Source organism: Terrapene carolina, unplaced genomic scaffold (assembly GCF_002925995.2).
Source record: "Terrapene carolina triunguis isolate 2854851 unplaced genomic scaffold, T_m_triunguis-2.0 Scaffold89, whole genome shotgun sequence".
Taxonomy (NCBI): Eukaryota; Metazoa; Chordata; order Testudines; family Emydidae; genus Terrapene; species Terrapene triunguis.
In genome coordinates this window covers 3,436,030-3,449,463 of record NW_020664440.1, presented here as the reverse complement: position 1 = coordinate 3,449,463, position 13,434 = coordinate 3,436,030, and the positions used below count along the sequence as shown (strand labels likewise).

At 46.1% G+C, this 13,434-nt stretch overlaps 1 protein-coding gene across 12 annotated transcripts in view; it reads left to right on the top strand.

Annotated features, from left to right (window-relative positions):
- The first annotated feature begins 22 nt into the window (after positions 1-22).
- Positions 23-13,434, top strand: part of CADPS (calcium dependent secretion activator) — a 358,046-nt gene continuing 344,634 nt past the window's right edge. For 8 of the 12 annotated variants that reach the window (XM_026650418.2, XM_026650417.2, XM_026650416.2 and 5 more), the window contains exon 1: positions 23-155. In XM_026650418.2, the coding sequence (XP_026506203.1) occupies positions 90-155 (66 nt within the window). In that variant the 5' untranslated portion in view covers positions 23-89. The remainder of the gene's footprint in view (positions 156-13,434) is intronic. The other 4 variants (XM_026650407.2, XM_026650410.2, XM_026650406.2 and 1 more) reach the window with 1 other exon arrangement.

The following is a 13,434-nucleotide window of genomic DNA, read 5'->3' as shown; positions in this document are numbered from 1 at the left end:
TGGCGAGCGAGAAGGAGAAGGAAGAGCTCGAGCGGCTGCAGAAGGAGGAGGAGGAGCGGAAGCGCCGGCTGCAGCTCTACGTCTTCGTGATGCGCTGCATCGCCTACCCCTTCAACGCCAAGCAGCCCACCGACATGGCCCGCCGGCAGCAGAAGGTGCGGGCTGGGCTGGGGGGGGGGCAGGGCCGGGGAGCCGGGGGCACTGCCCTGGCCTCGGGCAGGGTCTGCCTGGCACCCCCTGAGTCGGGGCCAGCAGGGCAGGAGGTGGCGACCAGGCTGGGTGGCTGGGCCAGTGCTGGGAGCATCGTGCAGCTGCTGCTGCTGCAGGGGGCTCGGGAGGGGCCCAGCCGGGGGCCCCCTTGCCCAGGGGGTCAGGGAGTGGGGAGGCGGCTGGGCTCACACCGCCTCCCCCGGCTCCCGGCGCGCCCCTTGCCTGCAGCAGCCAGGCCGAGGCAGAGCGGGAGGGTGGAAAGGGGCAGCGGGGAAGATGGGAAAGTCAGGGAGCCTGGGGTCCCAAGAGCCCATCTCAGCTCCCTCCTCGCTGCGCCGGCTCCTGCTGCCCCAGGGGTGGTGACATTGGAAATGGACCAGCCCTGCTTCCAGTCCGATGGCCCATGTCCCCAGCTGTCTGCCTTTCCCCTCTGCCGTATGTAACCGCAGAGATGGCCAGGGCCCCTTCAGCTTTTTAAACGCTGTCATAATATTGCTAATAATAATGAGAGAGAGGGACCCAGGCCATGATCCCATTCCCTTTCACCCCCTCTGCCTTTCTCCCTAGCCTTCCTTTTCCAAGGGGATTCAGCCGGGCCCATCTCAGGGAAGCAGTCCAACCATTGATCTAAGAGAGATCTAAGCAAAGGTTACTTTGCCCCAGTTGCTTACCGTGCGTGTACTGCTGTGAGCGCCAATTATGGCATCAAAGCTTTTGTGTCCCTGCTGGAGGAGTCCCAGCCATCTCAGTGCAGCTTTGATGCCTAACCATAACAAACCATGCGCCGCATCAAATTCGGCTCACTTGTTTTCTTTTCAAAAACAGTCATTAAAAACTGCACCACGGATGATTTTTGCATAATTCCTTGACCGATTATTGCACCTGCGGAGTTGGGTTTTGAAAAACGTCACTGGCCATAGCCCTGATGGAAATGATCAAATGCATAAAAATGCCTGTATTTAAATAACATTAAGGCCCACAAAAGTTCTGATAAATTTAAGAGCAATTGAAATGCATTGGTTGCGTATATACGTATGTTACATTGCAAAGGAAATATTTACCCTGTGGCTGGTCAAGTTGTTGGGGGAGTATAAACTTATAAATGTTTTTTAAACACAGGTTTAATTTACCCACTCATAATAAAGATGTTTTCTTCAGATGCATTGCACTCCAATGTACATTCAGATACATACGAATCTTTGCAAAGATGCATCTGAAGATTAGATATTCTGTTTATGCAGTGTCCAGATTGTAAAGTTTGGAATCTTGGCCATTTAAAGATTTCCCCCCCACACACACACACCCTAAAAAATACAGGATATTTGACTGTACTGTTAAATATGTACTTGTTAAATTTATATTTTACTTAATTCAAAGTGGTGTGTGAGTTACATGTAGCATGTAACTATGTTCAAAAGAATTAACATAAATGTATGTGTTTGCACTGTCGTATTTTTATATATACACACACATGCTCTCGCTCTTTACTTCTCTGTTGTAAAGCACTTCAGAATCAAACTAGAAACTTATATTCTAAGTTTCAGCCTGTAGTAAATGTTTATGGACAAGTTACAAATATATTACTAATTACCAACTGAAGAATATATGAAAATAGAGCTTTACAATGGAAGTGCTGACACAACATTAACTATACCTTTGTGAATGCGTCACTACAATACAGCAGTATATAGCACTTCCAGACAAAAGAATAGGAAAGAACACCTCATCTGGAGTCTAAATCAGGAGGTACAATACTGCAGTGAATTAAAAGAAGTGTTATTGACTCTTACAGTTATGGTGGATTTATCTGCTAGTTCTCCGTCTGTCAGATTACAGACCAATACAGCAATTTGTGTTTTGGAGGGCAGTTAATTCCCACAGGCACAGAATGCATTTCAGTCAAACGCAGCTGACTTTCTTCCTGAAGCAGTCTGAGTAGAGAGATAATGGGACATGACTATCTGGAATGTCTCCCTGCTTTTTTCCCCCCTGTTATTTAATTAAGTTTATTGGCACTGTAGTTTTGGACCTGATTCTGTTTTGCATTTACAAAGCATCAGTATAAACCAGCAAGATTTCAGGACCTACTGAGTAAACAACATTCATTCAGTCCGGTCACACCACAAAGCTTCTGTTAGTCATTGGTGCATGAGGAGGGAGAAATGAATATCTGTACCACAAATCATCTGAAGGCAATATAGATAGCAATCTGATGTTGATGCAACATTGAATGGCCCCATGCTTTGTTGGTTGAGTGAAATACGGTGATGATGATATAGCTAGATTTTTATATTATGTTCTTTTTTTATTGCAACTCTTCTAGTAGGCTGTGGACATATATTTAGTTTTGCCACCCTGTTTCCTTTAGAACTTCTCCACATTAGGAAAAAAAAGTGGGGAATGTAACGTAATCACTAGCTTTTGTGTAGCTGCAAAAGGAAAAAGTGGATTTCCATTAAAAGTGAATTGCTAATAGAAATTAGCTTTCCACAGGAGCCTAAAATATTTTGAGGATCTGAAAATTAATGTAGAGCAGGGAATAAATCCTATCACATGAAAAAAATACAGCACTAACAAGAAGAGAAAGGAAGATAGGAAAAAAGCCCAAACGGGAAAAAAGCCTATAAAGGCAATGCAGGTGAAACAAAAAAGTGGAAGTAGTAGTGGGGGGGAATGATAAAGTGGAAAACAGAAAAGGGGATCGTGAAGTTAAAACAGGACTACAGAAGAAAGTGAATCACTTTCTGTCAAGAAGAAGAATATGAGAAAACATATTTGGCCTATTTATGTAAGTAGTAAAACAACTGTCAAAATAAATGAGTTGCAGTGCATTTAAAAATAATCTCCTATCCCATAATAAGAGTTTGTGAAACTGAAGAATCTCTGTTGTTTTCCTTGACTGTATGAGTTCACTTTCAAGAATAGTTACATTCTGTTTTTCTACTGTATATTCCTCAACTGTGTTGTCCCAGAGATTCCATGGGATGGAGGCTAGACTCTCGGCTCAGGCAAAAAAACTCCCATTGACGTCAATGCAAGGATTGCCTGAGCAAGGCGTTAATGACTGGACCACAGGTGAACATAGGTGCTGGATCTAGGGGTGCTGCTGCACCCCCTGGCTTGAAGTGGTTTCCATCCTAGACAGGGTTTACAGTTTGGTTCAACGGCTCTCGGCACCCCCACTATAAAAATTATTCCAGCACCCCCTGCATGTGAACTGTTGTTATCCTGACAGATTGTTGTAGAAAAGGGAAGGTGGCGTTTTTGGTGTTTTTCTGTCTGACTTGGCTATGGTGTATCATTAGCGAGAGAACAAAATGTGGAGCAAGTTGGACTCATTCCCTGTCTGGCCAGTCGGGGTTGGATGTTTGTCACGATAGTGTTGCTGGATTTAAGTCTTTCTGGAAACTTTATATTCATTCATGTGTTTATTTAGAAGGACTTTTGAGGTCCTGACTCAAAAACATGCACCTCGAGACAAACTGGGATATACCCAAATACATTTTCTTTCCTAGAAGAAAAATGATTCATTTTTTTTCAAATTCTTGTTGGATCGGTTTCCCTATTTTACAAGAGATTGATCCACCACTTTCTTTTTTACACGCAATTTGCATTTTACCCCTTAAAAAGTTTGACATCTGGAAAGGAGTTGACCAGATTTTACAAAACAATAGTTTTTAAACAGCAAGACTCCTCTCCTCTCCTCTCCTCCAGTATCGATCAGAGTTTAGAGTAAATGGAATTAGTCCAACCCTCTCCACCTTTTCTCAGAAGCATGCAGCAGGGCAGGCAGGAACTGTGTCACACTAGGATGAGCAGGAGTGTTAGGTTTGCTGAAAGGGTAATAAGGGAAGGGTTTGCTTCATTACACGCACAGGGGAGCCTGGTGATTTTATTGGAGTGGGTTAGAGAACAAAGGAAATTAAATATTTCATCCCGCAAGAACTTCGTCGGCCCTTGGCTTGATGAATGCAGACGGGAAAGTGCTGCGTTACTAAGGGACTGCCTCCCACTTTCGATACTTTCTGGTAAATTCCGTACATCTTATAGAACTATATATATCTATAGAAACCCTAATGAGTCTGATCCCGCAGTCCTCGCTTGGGCAAAAGCCCCCTTGATTTCCATGGCAGTTCCCTTGGACTGCATTCTGCTAGGTCAGGCATGATATTTACGCAGCTGCAGCTGTGATGATTGAACAGGGATATGGCAGCAGGGAACCACGAAGTCGGAAATACTTAGGCCCTTAGGATGCAGTCCTGAAGTGGCAGGATTATCGAAGGTGCTGTGTAACCTCCCTGAGTCGGGCCCTTCATTGCCAATGAAAACAGCGGCTTAGAACATATTTCTGGTGGGCTGGATGGAGCCATTAGGCTCAGCCCAGAGTAAGGGGCAGTGCACGCTGTACGCTGCATGTTCCCCAGGATAGGCCAGGAGGAACTGTGCATGGGGGTGGGGGGAGTACTTTGCCACAGCCCTGTTCAAGGCACAACACGCTCCTCTCCTTCCACCCACTCGGCTCTGCGCGGGCCACGACTTGCTTTTGGTGGGTGTCAGGCACAGAGCCCCTGCTCTCCCCAGCTGTTTCCAGAGTACAGGCCATTTAAATGGGAGCAACGTAAAACTCAGGATGTGCCATGTTATATGGGGTCTATTCAGACTGCCTGGGCTGCTTGCCACCTCCTTCAGTTATTTGTTTACTGCTACCTTAGAAATAAAAAAAAAAAAGAGGTAAATTGATTTCAATGACATTCAGACAAGTTGCAAACTCAAGGTCTTGTGTATGCTGTGTAGACATTAAAGATCCCAGATACTTTTCTGAAGAGTTGGGATTCCCTCCCCCCCCCCCCCCCATCACTTCTCCCACCACCAAAGTGCAGGTGTGTGTTATATAATGCCTGGCTGCCATCCTCCACCCCAGAGGTCGCCGCATTACAGTAGTGTGGTATCTGTATTATGTAGCACCATGGATGTGCATAGTGATCTATAAATAGAAAATGTAAGTTGTGAATTGTTTTGGGGTCCTTCGAGGTGAAAGGAACTATATAAATTTAAGATACTGTCATATTGGCAAGATAATTATATGCAGTTATGATAAATTATAACGTATAGCAAAGCAAAGAATCTCGTGGGAATGTATGAATGCACAGCCTTAGATGACGGTGCAATGCACAGACAGTATAGCAAGTATTCCCTGTTTATGCTATAGTCAGAATTCCTCTTGGAGTTTGAAATCGAGTGTATTTATCTATTGTTGCTCCCATAGGATACTATTTTCAAATCACTGATTCTTGATCAGTTTCAGGGACACAGAAAGGTGTGTTTATCAGTATATTCAGACATAGATTAACTTCTTTATCCTTTCATTTATTTGCTACATATGACCTTCACGTTAGTAGATGTGGATATCTGTGGTTTAACTGTAAATCTTATTCACATTTTATTTTAATGTTCTAGAGGGTATTTACATTTCTTAGCAGCTTGCCTCAGACTTTTTTTGCCTTTGCTTTAGCTCTCATTTGATTGTTGGGAGAAGAGTTAAGCATGGCATTTCCCTGTACACAATTGAGCATGAATCATATAAATCCCTTGCCGAGGCTCATGAAGGGTAGGGGAGTCAGATGGCATATATCAATTTAGGAGGGATTTGTTCGAGGCTTCGGTCCAAGCTGTTGCTTTTTTCCTATGCAACCCCTGACCTCTTGCCCCCTTCTTTCAGCATAGCTGTGTTCCCTGGCACATGTTTGTAGCCAGCTGGGGACACTTTTAATAAGATGCTAGCTAACACTTTCCTCCGAGACTGAGAGCACCACCTCCATGACACCTTGAAACCCAAACCCCAAATACGTGAGGTTAAATGGGAGACGCCATATAGCTCAGTTCATTCATTTGAACAAGCATAAGGCGAGTGAAAGATGGAGGGATGTTGTCAGGGTTATCAATGCCACATGTTCTGTATTTTATTTAGAAAGCAGCAATGTGAAGGACTCTTTAGTTTTTTCTAAAATGTAATGAAACCATTAGGCGAGACATTAAAATTAATGAATATGTTAACAGTGGTATTAAACAGACGCCTGTGTTTTTATGCAGTGTAGGTGAACAGGCAAACGGGAAATATCTAGCGATGTTGTCATTTCATAACAGTATAATACTGTAGTGAAAAAACGGAGGGCTTGATTCAGATTACTGTGAATTACTCACTTCAGTAGAGCTACTCTGGATTGGTATCGGTGTAGTTATGTGATGCTGTAAGGTATTTTATTATTGTTCTGGCCCCGTTCAACACAGCACCTAAGCATCAGCTTAAGAAGCAGCACTTACCGATTTGTTGACTAAGGATGGGTTTATGCCCATGCTTAAAGTTAAGTATGTGGGTAAGGTGAATCAGGGCCTGAAAGGCCAGTTAAAATACATTTTAAATATCAACTTCTGTTTTTCATGCATAAATTCAGACTGCTATAATAACTGAGAAAATCACAAAGCTAGTGCAATGTCTGGAGTAACTAAATCTTTCGTGGATCTCCCAGACAGCATTGTAGATCCTGCGAGAAAAGCCTTCCACCATTCATCCGTGAGTAGACTTGCTGAAGACACTGATATATTGTGCTTCTTGGACTGAGCCGCGAGCAAGGGATGCTGTGACGCTGCCCTGCACCAGCAGCAGCCTTTGGGTCCGGGGTAGGCAACCTATGTCACGCGTGCCGAAGGCAGCACACAAGCTGATTTTCAGTGGCACTCACACTGCCCGGGTCCTGGCCACCGGTCTGGGGGGGCTCTGCATTTTAATTTAATTTTAAATGAAGCTTCTTAAACATTTTAAAAACCTTTATTTATTTACTTTACATACAACAATAATTTAGTTATATATTATAGACTTATAGAAAGAGACCTTCTAAAAACATTAAAATGTATTACTGGCACGCGACACCTTAAATTAGAGTGAATAAATGAAGACTCGGCACACCACTTCTGAAAGGTTGCCGACCCCTGCTTTGGGTGGAATTGCGACGTGGTGTCGGATTCCTCCCATCTCTCAACTCTTGCTCTGGGGATGGAAGTAGTGTACCGCAGCTCTCGAAAGGAGCTGCCTACTTTCCTTCATACCCCACTCAGCTCTGCTAGCCAGCTGCCGTCCGCAATCCCTCGGAGTTTGAAGATGATTGTCTTCCATAGAATGAGAGCCAGTTATTGCTGGTGGATCCACAGGTGGCGAACGAGACTGATCCGGGATCCACAGATCTTGTCACAGTTGGGGCAGACATTTCCCGGTGGAAGGAGCAGATGTGAATGGTTGAGTTGGGCTGCAGCACGTTTTTTCCTCCTTTCCAATTTCTCTTTTTCCTGTTGTCTTCGTTGGATCTTGAAATACTGGGATCCCTGCCACAAGGTCCTTTTCCATTTTGGTCGGTTGAGGGCTTAGGTTTCCCATGAGTTAACATCAATATTGCACTTCTTTATGTTGGCTTTGAGGGTATCTTTGATGCTGGCCAGCATGTGGGAGGTGAAGCCAGTGTTCCGTCCACTTCCTGCCTGGTCTTTGATCTCTTTGTTCCCTGGGAGGAGCATCTACACCATAGCTCGGGTGTTCTGCAAGGAAGTGTGTCCAAGATCCAGGTGACCCTGACACGGCCAAGCAGGGGGCTGAGAGGGAGCCCTTATGCCTCGGTGCAGCTGCGTTAGAGGTATTCACAGTCTAGCTCACACGATTAAGGTTGCAGGACTAGTCTTTAGATTGGTGTCTAGTATTCTGCTGAAGAAACCCTGAGCCTAGTCATCCAAGGTTATGTCTTTGCTGCAGAGTTCACTCAGGTGGTCAGCACTAGGGTCTGAGCAACCAGATTAGCCTAGCCTGGTTGTGAGCGTCCACACTGCAAAGCTGCTCTTGAGTTACTGTGTCTACCCTTGCGCTGTACTCGCCTTGTGTAGTACTAGGACTTCTAGGATCATATCCTGTGGTTCTTAGCACTGCAGTAAACTGAGACGCGCTCTGTGTCTTTCCCAGTGAATTGTGGGAGGAGTTGCCTATCCTTCTAGGCACACAAAGGGAATTGTGGGAAGATATTGGAGAACTAGTAGCACTGAAGTGATTTAGCCTGTGTCCTCACTGCAGAATGGGCAGATGACCAGCCCGAGTGAAAGCAGCATGGGAGCTTTAACTTATACCCCAGGCCAACCTGATTGTAAATCCCTAGGTTAGAGGCGGCATCTGAGTCAGACTAACTCTGCAGTGAAGACAAGCTGTCAGTGCGACGACGAATCACTGCTTGGAATGCGTTTACATGGGAGAGGAAATACAGTATGTTTGCAATCTGGAATTTGTGCAGAGTGAAAAAAAGAATATGAATACTGAATGCAAAGTAGTACCTGGAACACACGAAGAATCAATAGTTTCACTTAAAAACGTCTGTAATTTATTTTGCTGGCACCTTGTCTTAATTTTATTTGAGGGTATATTAAATATTTGTCATACTTAGGCTTTTTTTTACACTTTATAGATTATTAAATTATTAAGAAGAGATTAAATACCTTGTAAACCTGTTATTCATTTGACTGTTTGAGATTTGTGGGTTGCTGATCAGTGGTCCAAGACTATTGCCAGCATCTCTGTGAATTATTAATTGAATATGTGTGGAATCTCTCAGCCCAGAGACCTTACTTAACTAACAGTTGTGGGGACTCTCTGGATGGTTCAGTTTAGTTCGGTGGTTGTCTACCTTTAAAAATACTATTTATAGTCTTGCTATGCATAGTCTAGACACTCTCCCTAAAGCAGTTTGCCTTTTGCATAACTTGTAATTTCTTCTGCTGAACTATGAATGACTATTTCATTCCAGCAGACAGTGGTCTGCAGTAATTTACCTGTATAGTATTTGTGTTATATTTGATGCAGTCTTACTCTTTTATAGGTTATGTCAAAGGAAAATATAATTACTGTGTTAGCATTGAAAGCATTTAGTAGCAGAAACATCAGCCATCAGAATCATGGTATTAGGATATTGTCACTGAAACCTTTCATTTGCAAGAGATGCTACAAAATTCTTGCTAAAGCACCCTCCATTTTTCGTTTTCTGAAAATGCCACTGTGACATTACCCAGGGCATAGACGCTGACTCCATGGGTGCGCCAGCCCTGAAGCACCACAGAAAAAAAATAAGTGAGTGCTCAGCACCAATCGGCAGGCAGCTCCCCCCGCCGATCAACTTCTTCCCCTCCCTCTCAGCGCCTCCCGCTATTTCGTGGCGTGCAGGAGGCGCTGGGTGTGGGGGAGGAGCAGGGCTGGGCATGCTCGGGGGAGGGGGTGGAGCTAGATGGGAAGAGGCAGGGCAGTAGCGGAAAGAGGTGGGGTGGAGGTTTGGGGGAAGGGGGCGGGACAAGGGGCAGAGCAGGTGGTTGAGCACGCCTGGAGAAAGTCGGCGCCTGTGACCCAGGGTACAATCTGGACTGTTGAACAGCTTTGTCCCCTCAATTCTGCAACTGGGAGTGCCTTTTACACTGCTTCTATGTGAGAGCAACCACTCCTGGTCTGTTCACACACAGCCTCTAGCACGTAACTCACTCCCAGCTCTGCTGTAGGAGTGCTATTGCCAGCCACTCTTGAGTTACAGTGCAGAGCAACACCAACGAATTCCCAGTCCCAGACTTCCCCCAGAAATAAGAACGGCCATGGTGGGTCAGACCAAAGGTCCATCTAGCCCAGTATCCTGTCTGCCGACAGTGGCCCATGCCAGGTGCCCCAGAGGGAATGAACAGAACAGGTAATCGTCAAGTGATCCATCCCTTGTTGCCCATTCCCAGCTTCTGGCAAATAGAGGCTAGGGACATCATCCCTGCCCATCTTGGCTAATAGCCATTGATGGACTTCCATGAACTTATCTAGTTCTTTTTTTAACTCTGTTATAGTCTTGGCCTTCACAACATCTTCTGGCAAGGAGTTCCACAGGTTGACTGTGCATTGTGTGAAGAAATACTTCCTTTTGTTTGTTTGAAACTTGCTGCCTATTAATTTTATTTGATGACCCCTACTTCTTGTGTTATGACAAGGAGTAAATAATATCTCCTTATTTACTTTCTCCACAGTAGTCATGATTTTATAGACCTCTATCATATCCCCCCTTAGTCATCTCTTTTCCAAGCTGAAAAGTCCCAGTCTTATGAATCTCTCCTCATATGGCAGCTGTTCCATCCCCCTCATCATTTTTGTTGCCATTTTTGGTACCTTTTCCAATTCCAATATATCTTTGTTGAGATGGGGTGACCAGAGCTGCATGCAGTATTCCAGGTATGGGCGAACCATGGATTTATATAGAGGCAATATGATCTTTTTTGTCTTATTACCTATCCCGTTCCTAATGATTCCCAACATCCTGTTAGCTTTTTTGATGGCCGCTGCACATTGAGTGGATGTTTTCAGAGAACTATTCACAATGAATCCAAGATCTTTCTTGAGTGATAATAGCTAATTTAGACCCCATCGTTTTGTATGTATAGCTGGGATTAAGTTTTCCAATGTGCATTACTTTGCATCTGTCAGCATTGAATTTCATCTGCCATTTTGTTGCCCAGTTACCCAGTGACTCTTGTGCATCTTGTACTGCCCAGCCCTCTCCTGGACAACACAACCTCATATAAAGTCAGTCATTTTATTAATAGAAAATGATATGCACAAATCCTGTTATCTCAAATGATGTTTCCCAAACCAGTTTCCCAAACTGGTTTCGATAAAACAATAAAACAAGTTTATTAACTACAGAAAGATAGATTTTAAGTGATTACAAGTAGTGAGGCATAAAAGTCAGAATTGGTAACAAGAAAATAAAAGTAAAACACAACTACAGTAAAAGCTTTATCTGGCCCTATACCAACCGGAAAGCTCTATAAACAGGCATTTCTAATCTTCATAGAAAGTCTGATTTGTAGTCCAGTTGGTGCGGGGCTGGCAGGCTCCCTACCTGGCTCCGCGTGGCTCCCCAGAAGCCATGACCTGTGTCCGCTGCTCCTAGGCAGAGGCGTGGCTAGGCAGCCCTGCACGCTGCCTCTGCCCACAGGCACCACCTCCGCAGCTCCCATTGGCTGGGAACCGCGGCCAATGGGAACTGCAGGGATGGTGCCTATGGGTGGAGGCAGTGCACAGAGCCGCCTAGCCGTGTAGGAGCAGCAGGGACAGGTTGCCACTTGCGGGGAGCCGCCCAAGGTGAGCGCCCCCCAGATCCAGCCCCCTGAGCCCCCTCCCACACCCCAACCCCTGCCCTGAGCCCACATCCTGCGACCCCTTCTGCATCCCAGCCCTGAGCCCCCTCCCGCACCTAAACTCCCTCCCTCTTAGTTAACTGGAATTTTTCACTTACCAGCACCCCCGTCATTCCCCCATATGCTGGATAAAAAAGCTTTTACTGTAATATCTAACGTAATAATCTAAGTGAATTCAAAGCAGAAGTCTTTCTCACCACATGCTTTAGCAGATTTTCTGACTGAATTCCTTTCAGACAGGATTCCTCCCTTACTCCAAAACTGTTTCTTTGTTCCACAGGTGTTGTGGCTACCGTGGGTAGAGAGAAAGGGAGGAAAAACTTGAGGCATCTGTTCGCCATTCTTATACTTTTTCCTTTTTCTTTGAGAGTGATCTCTAGCTGGGGTTCAGGAGACAAAGTCTGTGGGGACAGGAACCTCCAGTTGTTTCTTTGCCAAGATCTACACTTCTCGCTCACAACCTTTTTCCTGCCAAAGAATGACCACTTACCCAGGGGATGGTCCATTTGATTTTGTTTACATCTGGCTGAGGCGTCAGTTTGCCTTTTGCCTCCGAGGAACTGGTTTATGCCTGCTTTTCTAAACTTCGAACATGTCTCAGTAATGTCATACAGTAGAATTTTATAACTTTACATACAATGATGCTACACATTTTACTATGACAATAATGATCAGCAAATTATGAGTTTTCGAATGATACCTCACTAGGTATACTTTGTACAAAATTTATCATAGTCTTGTGAAAGAGGTGAACATACGGATACAGATTGTCACAGCTGGCAATAACTTAGTTCACAGAAGTACGTAGTAAACATCCTATAATTGCTTAATTACATAATCCCAGTTGATATACTAAATCTAATCAATAAAGATGAAAGGTGAAATCCTGGACCCATTGATGTCAATGGGAATCTTGCCATTGACTTCAGTGGAGCCAGGATTTTGCCCACAAAACACTGTCTAGTAGTGAGATGTTATTATATTTTTCAAAATTAAGATTGCATAATATGGATACAACTTACTTACAAATTGTTGGAGAACGGACGTTCCACAGTGTGGGTACTACCAGTTTGGACCAGTGGGTAAATCCTTTTTACCCCTCCATCTAGGGTGACCAGACATCCCGATTTTATCGGGACTGTCCCAATATTTTCTTGTTTGTCCCGCGTCCCGACCGATGTTCGGTCGGGACACTGGACAAACAAACAATTTTGCCCTCCGCTCCGGCGCACAGGTGGAGCCCGGAGGGGATCTCGACCCCCCGACTCTGTCCCCTCCCCTCCTTCCCCCATTGGATCCCTCCCCAAATCCCCGCCCCCAGCCCCGCCCTCTCACTACCCCATTGGATCCCGAGCTGGGCCTGAGGAGGAGACGCCCCTGTGCAGCAGCCTGGGCACACGGGCCATGGCCGGTCGGGGCCAGGAGCGCTGCAGTGCAGCGCGGAGGCTGCTCCAGCCCTGCAGCCCACGGGGCAGCGCGGTGGGTCCGGGGGCAGCGCGGAGCGGGCAGGGCCCAGGTGGGCGGCGCGCCCCGGGGGGCTTGGGCCGCCCGCCGGAGACACACGGCAGAGAGGGGCTGCGAGGGCGAGACTTGTCCCAGGTGGGGTGGCCGGCAGACAGGGGCGAGGAGCCGGTCGGGGTCCCCCGAACCGATAAACTTCCCCACCGCTGCCAGGGAGCCCCGTGCCTCTCCCGCTCGGCTGCGCTCCAGCGGCTCGCACTGCCGGGAAGGAGTCACTGGAGCACAGCCGAGCGGGAGAGGCGCGGGGCTCTCCGCCGGTGGCGGGATGCACCGCATGTGCCCGGGGCGGGCCGGGGGGCGGGAGGCTCCGCGGGGAAGGCAGCGCGCGTGGCCAGGGCGCTGTGTGCGATCCGGCGGCGTGGCTGGGGCCTGCTAATGCCCCCGGCCCCTGCGAAACTCTTATTTTTTTTTTGCTCCGCCGCCGTTTTTTTTTTTTTTTTTTTTTTTTTTTTTTCC